This window comes from Talpa europaea, assembly GCF_964194135.1.
Source record: "Talpa europaea genome assembly, chromosome: 12".
Classification (NCBI taxonomy): Eukaryota; Metazoa; Chordata; class Mammalia; order Eulipotyphla; family Talpidae; genus Talpa; species Talpa europaea.
The window spans coordinates 91,610,992-91,627,209 of NC_140079.1; the positions used below are offsets into that span (position 1 = coordinate 91,610,992).

Consider the following 16,218-nt stretch of genomic DNA (forward strand, 5'->3'; position numbering starts at 1 on the left):
GGGGAAAATTGTGAACCGCCAGGAGCTCATTAATGACAGCAACAACAAAAACATCCTCCATCAAGTCATAAGAGAGCAACTCACCGATCTGGTGATTGAATACAACTCTGAGGTCAGTGACAAAAGGATAGTCAGGTCCCAGGGAACAAGGTGCACAGGATGACTTGTCTTTGTAATTTCAGAATAAGGATCTGATTTACGAATTGCACATCCTGAATCACATGCTGCTCTTCGCCTCCAAAGCCTCAGAGTCATTTGGAATGATAATGCAGCATTATAAGCTGGCATCAAAGGAATTTCAAAACAAGGTTTGTGGAAAGAGTCCATTGCCCTTTAGGGCTCTCAGACTGCGACCCCCCCATACCTGTTGGCCCTGACAGCATTTCATTCACCTGCCCTGCTGCATTTAAATTAAGCAGGGAGGAATTTGCATAATCACTTCTTTAGCAATGCCCTATTTTCATATCAATGTTATATGTCATTTACTATTTAATTTTAAACCATCCCCCTTCCTTCTGCTGGTCTCTCCCTCTCTTGTCAAATCTATGCTCCTTCTTTCCTCATCTTCTTGATAAGTCTACCATTGGAACATAATGCTATTTTGGATGGACCAAGCTTCGCTAAGAGTGAATTATGACCATGGGGGGAACTTTACGCCTGGAGGTGAGAAGGAGGAGAGATCACTCCAGGGAGTATGAAAAACCTGAAGGTATGAAGAAACAGATTGTCTGACAGGTCGCTGCTGAGATTCTAGTGTTAACCTCACACAGGCCTGGCTTCAAAGTCTCTTCCTCTTACAAGAGATTTTTGTCTTGGTGAGTTTCTTTACCTCTGTCTCCAGTCCCTTGTATAAAATGCAAAGTTGTGGTAAGAATTAGAGGCATTGCCCTGCATGCAAAGCACATGCTGTAACTGTCATGATTTTCCTAAACACTTTCCTTACATTTTATGTAGTTACCGCCTCCTGGACTATGGGGCTAGTTATTCAATCTTTCTCCTTATTTTTATAAGGAGGCCATTATAATAACTGGGTTTTTTTTTTCTTTTGAGGAAAATTATTCTGAAAATCAAATGAAACAAAAGTCTTGACACTCAAACTCAGAGGGCATAAACTTAGGGCATAAATATATTGTATAACCAGGCTGTGTCCTACCTCATTACTCTCCAAGAGGTGGTTCCAATGGCAGAAATACCTCTTGTAAATATGTCTCTTGGTTTAGTCCATTTTTAGCTTTGAGATTGTTGATGTAATTAAGTTTCTGACAATTTGATTATTTTCCCTCTTTTTCACCTCGTTAGTCAATGCTTATTCTTTTTTTCCAGATTTTTTGTTCATTAACTCTTTACCCTAGGTGGAATTGATGTTGTCCTACATTGTATGATGAGGCTCTAAATCACCTTCACACCAGATAGCATGCCATTTACTGACTGTGATCCATTTTAGAGTGAAAGATAAACAGTTGGATGAATGTTTCATCAACGATCACACCCCTGTATCTTGTTCACTGCTAACCTATATTTATTGAAAGTATACAAGGACGGCTTAATATATTCGCTTTGCTTTCACATCCTCCCCAGGACCTACAAGTGTTTATGGCACTAGTAGGATTCTTCATATTTTGACAGATGAATGACCTGCGAGTGTCTGTTCCCACTGTCTGCTATGGCCTCTAACTGGCCCACAGGCTGCTACTCCTTCTCTATGACCAAAATGATCTTTTTTAAATGATCATGTCCACACTGGCTGACTACCCTTCAGTGGCCTCCCGAGCTCCTTAGACTAAACCCAAGTTCCTTCCTGGTGCTCTGACCTTGTCTCTGACACTTCACAGCTCTCTTTCATGGGACAAAAGTCACACTACCTTTCCTTTCTATTCCTGGGATACTTTACTGACCTCACAAAAGTGATCAGTTACTGCAACAACAAGCAGGCTTTCTTTCAAAGCAGACAGCAGAAGGGAGGGCGAATGGGAGGGTACATTCATGGCAAGACCCCTGTGCACTTCTCCAAATCCAAGACTAACAAAACCCCCTTCAATAACCTGCAGGACTTCCTCTCAACTCCACTGGAGCAGAAATAGCATCATTTCTGGTGGGAGAGGCAAGGCATGTTGGGTCCTATGCTTTTAGCATGGTTGGGTACATTTTATCTCCCAACCTCATTTCAATAGGGTCCTAAATACTGATATTCACAGCTCTAAGTTACTGCCCCCCCTACCCCAAGGCCTCTGCATCAACAGTTTCCACTGCCTGAATCAACATTCCTCTGCCTTTTTTTTTTAAGATTTATTTATTTATACAAGCACTGGGTACAGTCAGAAGCACAGGACGGTGAGAGAATTCACCAGAGCCAGAGCGGGGAGCAGAACAGGCAGAAGGACCGAAGTACACTGCTGAGGGGAGCAGCGGGTGGCATGAGAGGTCTGCGCGCCATGTGGGACCCTCGCCGGTGGCCGGGGATCGAACTGGTGCTGCAGAGGCTGTGGACAGCTTCGCAGCCCAGCACTCAACCGCTGTGCCACCGGGGAGGCCCTTCCTCTGACTTTTACTCAGGTCCCAGCTAAAATGTCACATCCTCAGATATTCCTCCTGACCTGCCTGCCCAATGCTGAGCCCCTACCTCACCCACCTGTACTGTCACTCTCAATCACTGGGCCCTATTTTGTGGTCTAATTGGCACTCACTATCTAAATTTTTTAGATACTCATTAGGTCTTTCTTCACTAAAACATAAACTCCATGAGATCACAGATTTTGTCTGCTTTGGGCAGCCTTGTATCCCCGGTGTTTAGTAAAATTCATAACCCATAGGAGACACTCCACAAATATTTATCAAGTGAATGAGAGAATGAGTTTTCTTGACAGCATAATTTAGGACAAAGAGAAATTTTGACCTGGATGGAGCATTTGTGCCTACCAGTCGCTGAACCACGCCTTTATAGGCATCGCTCTTTTTCATTCTCTGAGCAAACCTGGAAGGGGGGGTACTATTACCATCACCACTTTACAAATAAGGAAATGGAGGCTCAAAGAGGGGAGTCACTCTTTCCCCCAAGGATCCGAGGTGAAAGCTCAGCGCCTCCTGACTGCCTAGGATGGTGTGGACTGTCTTCCCAAGGAAGGTGACACCAGCCTGCAGGTGGATTCTCTCGTGTGACCCCGCGCAGGGCTGCTGGGGGGCAGGTGCCTCTATGGAGTCTTCCAGAGCTTCTTCTGGACCCTGATATTCCTGTTCCTCTCCGGCCTTCCCATGGCCTCCCCAAAGCCCCCATCCCACAGTAAAGGATCCACCCAGACACAGTTTTCCTTTGATTTGACAGATTCTCTTCATCCTCGTGGATGCGGATGAACCCAGAAACGGGCGTGTCTTTGAATACTTCCAAGTCACAGAGGTTGACATCCCCTCTGTCCAAATCCTAAACTTGAGCTCAGATGCGAGGTACAAAATGCCTTCTGATGAGATAACTTATGAAAACCTCAAGAAATTCAGCAATAACTTCCTGAACAGGAGAGCCAAGGTAAGTTTTTTCTGGAACAAGATGTTTCCAGGACCTCCCCAGTTCCAGATGTATCCAGAACCTCCCCATCACCTTTTTTTGCCTGTTTTCCTTGACTTTGATCCTCTGAGTGGGAGCACAGATTAAAAAGGTCAATCTATGGCTCAACGTGGGGAAATACCCCACCTTCCTGCCTAGAATCTGGTCAACCTTTGACCTGTCCTGACCCTATAATTTCACCATTCTTTCCCCTTCCTTTTTTTTTCTTTTTATTGCAGTAACACTAGTTTTTACCCATTAATTCTTTTTTCTTAAAAGTTAAAGAATTTCCTTTGTGGGAATTTCCAGTTGAGATACAAGCACTCCCAGGACTAACATCCTCTAAAATCTATGTCCTCTAAAATGGACGTATCCTCCTGGCAGACTCTAATGTAAAAGATTTACTTGGCTCAAGGACAGATGTTCGTTTGGGGGTGGCGGGGGGAAGGGGATGGAATACACTGAGCAACAGAGAATAGTCTCGAAGGCTTTGAGGGCCTTTGGTTGCATGGGATTAGAAAAGTGTCTATTTGCAGAAAGGAAGAGACTGCAGAAGGATCACCTAATGCAATAGCACTTGCTGTTTATTTAGCACCAGATATTTCCTCAACGACCCTGCTGAGTTAGGTAACTAATTGTTCATTTCCCATAATGGGACACTTTTGAGAATAATGTGGGCATTCTTTTAAAGTATCCCAGAACAGGGCCTCCTCGGAGGCACAGCAGGTTGAGCGTAGCACTGTGAAGCTGTCCACAGTATCTGCAGTGCCGGTTCGATTCTCGACCAGCAAGGGCGCTACCCACATGGCGAGGTAGACCTCTCCTGTCTTGCCCACTGCTCCCATCAGCAGTGCTTTCAGTTGGTCTGCCTGTTCTGTTCCCCACTCTGTCTCTGGTGAATCCTCTTACCCTCAAGCCTCTGGCCCGTACCCCAGCTCCTTGTATAAATAAAAAAAAAAAAATCTTAAAAAAAAAAGTATCCCAGAACAACAGGAATAAATTGGAACTATCTGGGAAAACTGGAATATAGGGTCACCTTATCTTGGAGAGCTTTCATTACCTTCTGTCTAGTTCCCCATGGATATCACTTCCTGTAGATTTCTCAAGTGAAAGCTGTTTTTTTCCCATATGCTCAGTATTATCTTGGGTCAGCTGGTGAGGGTGGTGTTCTCCCTGCCATTTTCACATCTTTTCTTCTCCTCTTCCCTCCAAATATCCCAGATCCTTTAGATCCCCTGCCTTTGGACTTCTGGTCACCTGCACCTGCCCTGACCCATTGCTTGCTTAGATCATCTTAAGTCCATTTTTTGAGGATTTAAGCTCCTCATGCCAACTTGCCTCCCAACCCTATTATGCCACCATTTCTAAACCCTAGCCTTCTCTCATAATTGGTATGCCCATGCCATCCTAACCACCTACTCTTGCAGTCGCTCTTTAGAGATGGCAGCCCCTCTGAAAGCCTCATCTTAAGTTCCCTTCTCCAGCACCCACGTTGCTATAATCCCTTGCCCTTTCCATGAGCTCCAATCCCCTTGAGCCAGTTTAGGAGATAAAAGAAATCTTGAGCTGGTGAGATGGGAGTTGCCCGTTGGAACAGAGGAAATTGGATCGCTACATAAGTGGCTTCCATTTGAACATGGGAATTGGACCACCCCTGGGTTGCCCAGCCTCTGCTCAAACAGGGAAATTGACTCTTGTCAATTTTCCCCAAAAGTCCTATTTGAACAGGTGTCCTGCTCAGTCATTCTCTAACAACCTACCTGAACAAAAGGGTTACCAGACTAACCAAAGGGGCCAAACTAGAACAAAATACTGGAATCTTGCCTGGCTGGGAGCCTTGTCTTCCCTTCCACCCTCTGGTCTCAACCCTGAGGCAGGACAACCCAGGAAAGCCTGGGTTTCAGTCACGTAATATCTCAGCACTTCAGACTCTTTTGACTTTTCCTCCAGCTCTTGGGTAAGAACGAGAGAAAGCTTCCTGTTGTTTCCAGTCCGGCGGGGATCCCACCCCCCAACCACCATCCCCCGCTAACCTCTTCTCCCCCAAGACTATCGACCTCTCATGTGCTTCCTAGAAACATCAGCCCAGCGAAGAGATTCCAAAATACTGGGACCAGAGTCCGGTTAAGCAGCTTGTGGGGAAGAACTTCAACCTAGTGGTCTTTGATAAGGACAGGGACGTATTTGTGATGTTCTGTAAGTATCTCCACAGGGACCCTGACATTACAAATTTGTCCCTGATTTCTTGGGTACCCAGATCTCCAAGACCTATCAAAGGTCTGTGTGAGGATGGTGTTCATACAGCCAAAGAGTTTGCATCCAGATGCTGTCACCTACAATGTGGCTGTCCCCCAAAGTTGATTCCTGGGTCAAGAATTGGCCCACCACATGATCCCAGGCCTGTGACTGTTTATCGTAATAAAAATCATCATCCTGATTGACTGCCTGGGTATCCCAGGCAGGCCATGTGGACATGATCTCATTTAATCCTCACCACATACTTCTGAAAGCAGCTATTACTGTTCCCACTTGACAGAATGACTCAAGGAGTCTCGGGGATGGGAGGAAACTTTTCCAAAGTCATCCAGCTAGTAAGTGCTGGAACCCAAATTGGAACCTTACTCCCTGACTCTGGCGCCTCTGCTGGGAACCACTGAGAGAAATTGCTCTGCTTCTGCCTCTTTGTGACTTACCAAATGACCCGGATCTCATCCACCCGAGTTTGTGTGGCCAAAGGGGGGTAGGGGTAAACCAAAACCAGGCAAGGAAAGTAATTAACACAGTGCTGGGCTTATGGCAATCACCTGATAAGTGACAGCTATTAGTGCCACTATTATTCCTATTATTAGAATTATTGATATTTCCAGTGCTCTAGTAAGAACCATAACCTTGCCCACTGTTCCTGATTTGCATGTGGGAGTCAAAGCAGCAGGGCGTTCTCTCCTGGCCCTGAAACACAGATAAGGATAACATGGAAGTTTTATTTAAGAGGCGGGGTTTACCCCGACTGAGCATCGACAATGACTGTGCCGTCACTTCCTCCTCAAAAAAATCCAGTGGATTTCCCCACGATATTGATCAGGGAACTCAGTCTCAGACTGGTGGTTTCTTATCCCAGGTTTCACTGTGAGTTGCAAGGCAAAAAGTTCAAAATGAACTTTGATGCCATCACTTCCTGGAGGGTAAAATATGGGCTGGATTGCATCCTTCAGCTTTTTTCAATCTCACTGAAATGGACTCTCATCCACAGGGTGAGATGTTTAAGATCTGCATGGTTGAATAGCCATGAGAGGCTGGGGACAGCCTTTCTGCACTTCCCTGACACCCAGGGTTAGGAAAATGCCCATTTTGTTCTGGTAAAAGGAGAAAGCAACCTCATTTTCTGGGAAGCATGGCTGGCAGATCGGCCTCCTGGAGCTATGACCATTATGCCCCCATCTGTTCTGACCCAGGGCCCATCGGGCTCCAGGAGGGCTGAGGGGGCAGACAGGAGGCACTGGTTTGTAAATGGAAGGATGATCATCCAAATGTAGAGTGCTGGGGTCTTTGAAGCCATTCTTCTCACATAGTCAGAAACTTTAATGGGATGAAAGCAGGCAACGTCCAGTTTCTTCTGTGTTGGAGCTAGTCCCAGATTTCTCTCCAGACTACCAGGAGCCTCAGCCAAACCCAAGTCTCACGGAACTGTCCACAAGGAAGTCTGGTATCCCTTTCAAAGGGCAATTGTGCTTGATACAACCTCCTTTTCAGTTCTGGGCACATTCCCCTCCATTGACCTGCAAGGTACTGTGGTGTAATGGTCACAAGTCAAGGCTGTCTTCACATCCCACTTTCTCTGCTTGCTTAACTGGGTCACTTCATCAAACTGTTGGAAAATTCTTGTGCACACACACACACACAAACATTTTCTGGAAGACTGTGAGGAATCACCTTGCATCATTTTTTCTTGTTGATTTTCTTCAAATGTTGTAGAAAACTATATTAAAGAGAAAACAAAGAGGAAAATATCCCAGTAAGTTAAACGTTAGTGTCTGGGTGGGAGGAAACTGAGTTAATTTTTTCCTAAATTATTTCATAATGATCAGGTATTATGTTTGAAATGTAAGGTAGCCTAGTATACTACTAAAAGAAAGAGGGAGTATGTGACTTGCAAAGAGGTAGAGTTTTTTATGAGTAGAACACAGGGATGGTGTTTATGGGGGAGCACTGGCTTTCGAGTCTTCACGCCTGAGCATCAGCCCTTCTTTTCCAGATGCACCCTGGTCTAAGAAGTGCAGGGCACTGTTCCCCCTGTGGGAAGAGATGGGCACAAAGTATCAAAACCACTCCACAGTCACCATCGCCAAGATCGACATCACTGCCAACGACATAGAGTTGATGTATCTGGACCGGTACCCCTTCTTCCAACTCTTCCCTACTGATTCTCAACAAGTGAGGGCCTTTGGGGGGGCACATGCCTGAAAATGTTATGTTATTATCACAAACTCAGTTCTTCCCTACCTCCAGATTGCTTCCTACCAAAGAAGCTTCAGCTCTAGCCTTTATTATTCTTTCATTGTCAAGTTAAAGAATATTTTTGATTAGTTTCTAAAAATGTCCCCAAACTGCACCAAGGGTGTCCAGTTTAGGTCAGTTGCTCACCCCTGACCCAATCATTGTGGCCAAGTGCATGTGGTCAGACCCTGGTTACATGGTTCCCTATAGTATTTGGGGCTGAGTTCTAGCCAGGTTCTGTGGAATAAGGTGGGGGTGTCTCCACATGAGTACCTGGTCTAAGGTACTATCAGATGAAGAAAGAAAGCATGAGAGACAATCAATGCCTTTTATACTGGAAATTATAGTCATCAAACATCACCAGTGTTCAGGGAACACACACTCCATGGCACTTTGTCATATGAGAAAGAATGGCAAAGAAGTGCAAACCCAGGTCCCTGCCCCCAGAAAAGTAAGGATGAGTGTGGGAGAGACGTTGACATGATCTAGGTCCATCTCGAGGCACAGTCGGAATTGGAGGGGCCATTCTGAAGGGCAGGTATGGCTGAAAGTCTCCAGGCAGATTGGGACTCTGCAGGACAGCGGGGATTTAAGTCAGATTAGAAGAAGGGATGTGAACTCTAGGTAGGAAGTATAATGTGAGTGAGGAGGTGGGCAGAAGGGTGACCACAGCACTGCAGCGAAGGAGATGCCATCCTCCTGGCTCAGAAGATGCATGTGGGGGAGTCATGGGGAGATGAGACTGCTGGGTTGAGAGAGGGGGGCTGGCATAGATCTGCAGTTATCTGAAGAGGGGTTTAGACAACCAGTGGGCAGTCAGCTGTTTGCTAATCATCTTAAAGACCAAAAGAGGAAAGGGAACTCATGATGACTCAGCACAACTATGTACAGATGCTTTGTAAAATATTCTTCCTGTGATGATGATGATGATGATGATGATGATATAGGGATAGCAAATGCATACTGTTCACCATGAGCCAGGGAACTGTTTTATGTATTTTTCATCCAACAACTCATTAGATCCTTCTAACAAAAAGATGAGCAAGGTGTTATTATCTTCATATTCTGATAAGGAAACTGATTCACAGAGAGTTTAAATAACCAGACCCCACACACTGCTAAGCGGTGAAGCCAAGGTCAGAGCCTAGAAGGGCTGCCATAGTCCATGCTCTGAACTGTTATATCACAGTCTTATGGTGGAAGCATTTCTATATTCTCTTAAAGCCGTGGTCATGGAGGTTGAGAGAAGTTAAGGCCTACTCAGCATACTCAGGTTGCTAGGAATTTGACCCTGGATTTACCTACAGCAATTCCTGTGTTTTGCAGAAACATTTTGATCCTGTTCCGTTTTCTTCCCAGGCTGTACCATATAAGGGAGAACACACTCTGAAGGGCTTTTCTGACTTTCTGGAAAGTCAAGTCAAGACCAGGATTGAGGATGAAGATGAGGTAAGGGTGAAATAGGACCATGGATTGAATCACCAAGAACTCAAAGAGACTGGGAAAGAGTGTTCCAAGAGCTTCCTAATCTGGAGAGAGCAGAGAACAGATGAATATCCACCAGTTTGGGTGACTTTATTTCAAGGGCACTACTGCAAGGAAGTATAAATGGCAGACTTTTAGACAAATTGGGAAAGGCAGGGGCTCTGAGGTCTCATCCAGCTTCTGTGGCTGCTTCCCTGGTCTGGGTCCACTGTACTTGAATTGGTAACCAGTTGCTTTTATGGGGTCCTGCCCTCTGGAATTTTTCTCCTAGTGGATTGAAAAACCTAGTTCTCTTCCTAAACCCTTGCATCCCACAGTGAGGCCATCTGCTGAAAGGTGCCATAGGTATTAGTCAGGACCCTTTAAGTTACAAATGTCAGAAACACTACTCCTTGGCTTAAGCAACAATGGAAATTTAACCCATAAAACTGGTAGAACATCAGGTCTGGGTGGATCCAGAAGTTCCAACATGTTTTCTGTTTCCCCATCTCTGTTTTATTTATGCCGGCTTCATGCTCAGTTATTTCCCTATGGAGGGTCAAAGCTTGCCCCAAAGCTCTAAAACAACATCCTCCCAGCTTAGAAAGTACCTACTTCTTAGTAGTCCCAGCAAATGTCCTGGACAAGGATCTCATTAACTGGGCTTGGCTCACATGACCCACCCTGGAACCTGGCATAAGACACACCTTGACACAGAAGCAGGAAGGGTGGTTTTCACAAGTCCTGCTAGCAGAAGGGCAAAACCACAGTTGAGCACTTCCACACCCAACACCAAAAGGATGTTTGCCTAGAGGAAGATCCTTGACTTTATTTTTTTTATATAAAGATTTATTATTTATTTATTTATACAAGCACTGGGTACAGTCAGAAGTGCGGGAGGGTAAGAGAATTCACCAGAGCCAGAGCGGGGAACAGAATAGGCAGACTGACGAAACACACTGCTGAGGGGAGCAGCGGGTGCGGCAGGAGAGGTCTGCGTGCCACGTGGGACTCTCGCTGGCAGCCGGGGATCAAACTGGTGCTGCAGAGGCTGCGGGCAGCTTCGCAGCCCAGCGCTCAACCGCTGTACCACTGGGGGGCCTGGATCCTTGAGTTTAAAGATTGATTCTCTCTGGGCACTTCAGAGAAGGAGGGCTTGGTCAGCGAAATCACGATTATCACACACGTTTCTTGTCTTTCAAGTTCATTATTCTCCTCTTTCCCTCCACCTCTCCCTTCCTAAATAGCTACTATCTGTCGAGCAAAATGAAGAGATAGAAGAGGAGATATTAGCTGAGGAAGAGGAGGTGCATTTCATGGAGCAGCAATTACCTGAACAGAAGCTGCCTGTGCTGGAGAAGGCAGCCAAGCTGGATGAGACAGCTGGGCAGAAGGAAGCAGCTAAGGAGGAGGAGAAAGTGGCTAAGCCAAAGGGGCCTCCAAGATCAGAGAAGAAACCAGAAATAAAGGAAGAATTGTAGCTTTTCCAAAGCCAGGAGAGAGAAGATGCCACTTTTCCAGGTTCTGGCATCATTTTCTGAGCAGATCTACTTCAATAAAATTATATATCATTTTGGTGGTTAGGTGGGGGCTGGATAATAAAGGTCTTAGAATGGCTTTGGTCCTGTTTTACTCATTCTCTCTTGCTCCTCATTGGTGCTGGCTTGGAAGAGCTGTTTGACCTGGAATTCAGACAGGGCTGTGAGGGAAGCCATAAAAGCAACACTTAATGAGGGTTTACAACATGCTGGGCATTTGTCTCGTTTTCACATTACTGGGAGCCTGGTTTCATGATGTCCTTTACAGAGATGAAGAAGCCAAAGCAAAGAGTCCAGATCACACAGCTAGAAAGCCCTTACGATCCCAGGCAGTCTTACTCCAGAAAGTCTGCAGCCAGCTCCAGCAGACCTGAGTTCTCCGAGTTTGGCTAAGACCTTTCAAATGCGGTGGACTTACTTGTTTACACTGTATTTTGACATGAAGTTCCAACTCCAGACCTGTCTCCAGTCTTCCACATCTCAGTAAGTGACCTGCACACTCTCTCAAGCGAGGGACTAGGGGAATCCTCAGTTCCCTTCCTTGTGAAGCAGAAGCAGTCACACCAGTCCATGTGACTCCACCCATTTCCCCCACATGACTCCACCCACTTCCATGTGACTCCACCCACTTCCACCTGCATTTACAGCCACCCACCACTTCTCAACTATAGAGTGGCTATTATTTTAGGGACCCAGGTCTCCATACGTCCTCTCTACTTGTCACCCATCGTGTAACATAAAGGCAGTTTGTGCTTTTTCAGGCCTTTAGAGTCAGTTCTTGCACCGCCACCTGCCCCAACCCTGACCTGTCCACATCCCAGCAGGGAATAGCCGGGGGCCCTCCACTGGGGCCTGACGCTTCCATGGCACAGGAGTTAGTATTCAGAGCACACACAGGGCTCACCTGCCTCAGTCTTCAGGCCACATGGCTGCCAGTCAAAGCAGAGGTGCAAGGTGACTGCTGGGACTAGTCATGCGGAATGGAGCCCCCACTGGCCACGACTCAGGGCTTGGCTGTGTTACCTGCAGGTCCCCCAGGGGCTCAGAATGGGAGAAGCAGTATATGGAGGGCAGCAGTTGATACCCCTCCATGTGGGGGGTCTCACCATTTGCTCATTTTTTGCCTCCTCTAACACACACACCCATTCTCATCCTGTGATTTCTGTTTGATGCCTTTTTCCAGAAGCCTCCAGACCTTAGCTTCACTCACTCAAAATAGATCTACAAAATCTTATCCCTCTAAGGCTCATGGCTGAGCATGGAATGTTCTTTACACTAAAGAGTGCAATAGATCATAGGGGTAAATCTGAGAGAGCTGAGCTTTAGTCTGGAGTTTGCACCAGATAGTATGGCTCACACTAGCCAGTTGTGCATTATTCTTGGGGAAGTTACTCAACCTTGCTGAATAATAGCCTTCTCAGTAACACGGCTGCTGTGTTTCCATGCACGAGACAATGGATATAAAAGCTCCCATCACAGTGTCTGACCCAAGAGAGGCACACAGTAAGTGACAAGTGTCAAGATTATTAAGTTCAAGTCTCCATATTTAAAAGCTAAGAGAGAAGAATGTTCCAAAAGGGAAGGAACTACTGAGATTGATTTTTTTTTTGATCTTCCCTGAAAGTTACAATAAAGAGAAAAACATTGACTGAATTTGGGAAAACCCTTAGTGATGCCAATAAAATATGCTGTGAAGACATCAAGCATGTAGGGACAGGGGAGGGGTGGAGTTTTGAGAGAAAGAGTAGAAAAATGGACAGGTAGTGAATGCCCCAGGATGGTCCAACTGTGAGAAGCTAGGATGGTGCTTGTAGTTTTAAAACACAGATTGTATTATTATACAGCTATGCCAAGGCCAACAAACCAGGCGAGGACTGCCCCTGCAAAGACAGTTTATTATACTCACAGAACCCAGGGGGAGGGTCACCCCATACCATGGGGAGGGCATGGGAGAAATTGCCCAGGGGACCAGGGTTAGCCAGGAGGCAGAGGGGGGTGTGAGGGGGCAGTGTGGATTAGAGCCTTTGTTTTAGTTTTGCAAGCATGAAAGAGGCAGGGTAAGGCTTGCCTGGCTGGAGTCATTGCAGCACCCTCTGGGATGTGGGAATTGGCCCTGGTGGTCAGCTACCTGCTGCTGGGCTGATGGAGGCAGGGGATGGAAGCTGAGTGTGAGCCTGGAGGGTAGGGCTGGGCTCTGGATTGGCTGGTTTGCTAGTTCTGGGTTAGCCCTGAGAGGGACCAGCCTCCAGGATCAGCCAAACCTCAAGACATAAAAACATCAAATGCAGAAACTAGAATAATATGGTTCTTAGGCTATCAGTAGACTCCAGCCCCAAATTACAGGGATCCAGGTTTGTTGTCCAGACAACAGTTGGAGTTCCATCTTTAATCCTTTAAAGATGCCCAAACTGGGGCCTCAGAAGTACTAACCAGAAACAATAGTCACCAACTAGAATGGAGGGGAGAAATATAAAGAGTTTTTATTTTCTTCTGAAGCAATGGCAGGAAAAAGGGGAACATTCTTATGCTAGGGAAAAAAAGGGAAATGATACAAATACCCAGCTGAGAAAAGAAGGATAAATAAATAAACAAATGGAAAAATAACTTCCCTCTTCATCCAAGAATAACAAAAATAAGTACTAATGAGTGATTGCTTGCTTTTTTGGAAAAAAAATGACAGTTAATGATGCTCAAGTTTTGTGAGTAGTGGGGTGGGATTGTAAATAAATTTTTAAAACTCTCTCCAGGGTGCTGCTTGGGAACAGGTATCAAAATTTTTAATCCTGGGCTCCCTCTTTGACCCAGAAGTTGCTTTTCTATGAAACAGTGCCAAGGAGATTGTGCTCTCAGGCCTCACACAGGATACAAGAAGAGAAAGGACTTGAAAAAGCAAATGCGGTGGGTCACTGCGACATTTTCTGCTCAGCCCATGCTTGGTTTTCCTCATCCTGGATTGCCATTCACATGGACCTGGGTAGGCGAAGTGGGGGTGAAGCCAGGGGCTGCCATATACCACCCCCGTGACCCCAAAGCATTCCACAGATGAAATTGCCACCTTTTCTTGCATCATCTCCATTAAGCACCATAAAAACTCCAGACATGGGTATCTCACTTCATGGATAAGGAACACGATCTCAGGAAGGCTAAGAAATTAGCCTGCTGGCTCACAACAAATGGCCAGTCACAACTCAGATGGCCTGGCTCCAAAGTCAATCATGAATGCCCACATCCCCCAGCACCTCCTCTCATGGGATCCCGGCTTGCTAGAACGGTTCTGGTCCCATGATGCCCTGTATTACCTTCTGGCTTTGACCTTCAGCCATTTTCAGCTCCTCTCCTGCTCATGTCTGGACCCCAGGAGACCTGACTGAGCCCAGGAAGATGGGGTTCCTTCAGAAGCTGCTTTTTTCAGGACAGGGAACCCCAGTGGCCACGGGTGCACATCCCAGTAGGGGCGATGCACATCGGATTTCTCCTGGAGCATACCGACTTCAGATACCCACCTCTGCCTGACAACTTGGGTAAACCCTGTCCTTGTGAGTGCCCAAAGAAAAGCCAGCACCTGGCACTGCTTTCTCAGTTAATTTCTAACTAAGGAATCTCTTGATCCAAAGGGGGGAAAAACAGGGGCCTTGTATTTACTGGCACAAGTGTGACCACCCATGTCAAATCATTTGGGATTCTACCTATTAGGAAAAAGAACAACAACCACCCCACAGCCAGAAAAGGAAAACAGAGTACCCAAAGGGAAAAATATTCCACCCCCAAGAAAACAGTCTCAAGAAACAGAACCAGACAATAATTGGAGGAGACGTTGGCAGCGAGGGGCAGCTGTATATATAGGGGCACACACCTGTAATTCTACCTTCCTGCAGGTAAGACTATCTGCAGCTCTCCTTCCCACGCCTCCCCCATCTAGTCTTCTGCTGGTTTCCATCCTGCTTGAAGAAGAGGGGAGAGGAAATTGAGAGCTGGGACACCTACATAGAATCATTACTCTGCTGAACATTGACTTCGTGATTCTTGGTAAGTCAACCTCCCTCTCTTTGAGCGAACATTCTCCTAACAGCATCCTCCATATTTTCACTGATCCAACATGTGCCAGTTACATGCCCTGTGCACACACCAGGCACTGGAGGCAGCAATGAACAAGACATTTCCTCTGCACTGGCTCCTGCTTTCTAAACTTTATTTTCACTCATCACTCTGATGACAATATCACATACCCTGTATCATGTTGTCAAATGATAGGTCACAACCCATGAAATCACGGGTGTGTTGTATCCACAATTTTCTTTTCATCAGATGTAATAGATTATATCGCAAGCAACACCCACCATCATAAGGATATTGTTTTTTTTTTAATTTTTATTTATACAAGCACTGGGTACAGTCAGAAGTGCGGGAGGGTGAGAGAATTCACCAGAGCCAGAGTGGGGAACAGAACAGGCAGACTGACCGAAATACACTGCTGAGGGGAGCAGCGGGCGCGGCAGGAGAGGTCTGCGTGCCATGTGGGACCCTCGCCAGCAGCCAGGGATCGAACCGGCACTGCAGAGGCTGTGGGCAGCCTTGCAACCCAGTGCTCAACCACTGCACCACCGGGGAGGCCCATAAGGATATTGTTTTACAAAACTTTTATCTCGTGTGCGTGTATGTGCGTGCATGTTGGCACATACATGAGCAACTGCACGGGGCTCGAGGCATAAAATATTTTTCTTACAGTGGACCTGGTCACTGTTCTAGAACACAGAGACCTCAACCTGAGCCTGGCACATCATAGGCCTTGGATTTGTGGGAGTAACAATCCCCATGTCATAGATGAGGAAACTTAGTCTGAGTGAATTGAAATATCTTGTCCAATGTCGTACATTAGTGATTGATGAAAAAGGGCTTTGAATCCTGGTTGCAGGCTCCAGGTCCCACACAGTGAGGGACCTCCCTGGACACCTTGCACTGGTGCGTGAAGCTAATTGCCTTTTATTTACAGTGAGCTGGATCCTTATCTGTTGGGTTCATTGTTTTCCTTGGCGCTTAACTCCCTGTTTGGCACATTGCAGCTATTCAATAAATGTTTGTTCAATAAATACAGGGACCTGGACAAGTTGTAAGTTTCCTAGCAGGAGATCGGGAGTTGGCTGCTAAAGCCCAAAGCCATAGCTAACGAGATGATGTGTCTCAAATGCC

General features: G+C 46.2%; 1 protein-coding gene across 1 annotated transcript in view; it reads left to right on the forward strand.

Annotated features, from left to right (window-relative positions):
* The window catches only part of PDILT (protein disulfide isomerase like, testis expressed), a 29,122-nt gene extending 17,955 nt beyond the window's left edge, over positions 1-11,167 (forward strand). Inside the window, exons 5-11 of the mRNA XM_084248915.1 lie at positions 2-112; positions 183-308; positions 3,320-3,517; positions 5,611-5,731; positions 7,788-7,966; positions 9,389-9,478; positions 10,741-11,167. Of these exons, the coding sequence (XP_084105041.1) occupies positions 2-112; positions 183-308; positions 3,320-3,517; positions 5,611-5,731; positions 7,788-7,966; positions 9,389-9,478; positions 10,741-10,974 (1,059 nt within the window). The 3' untranslated portion in view covers positions 10,975-11,167. The remainder of the gene's footprint in view (position 1; positions 113-182; positions 309-3,319; positions 3,518-5,610; positions 5,732-7,787; positions 7,967-9,388; positions 9,479-10,740) is intronic.
* Positions 11,168-16,218: the final 5,051 nt, after the last annotated feature.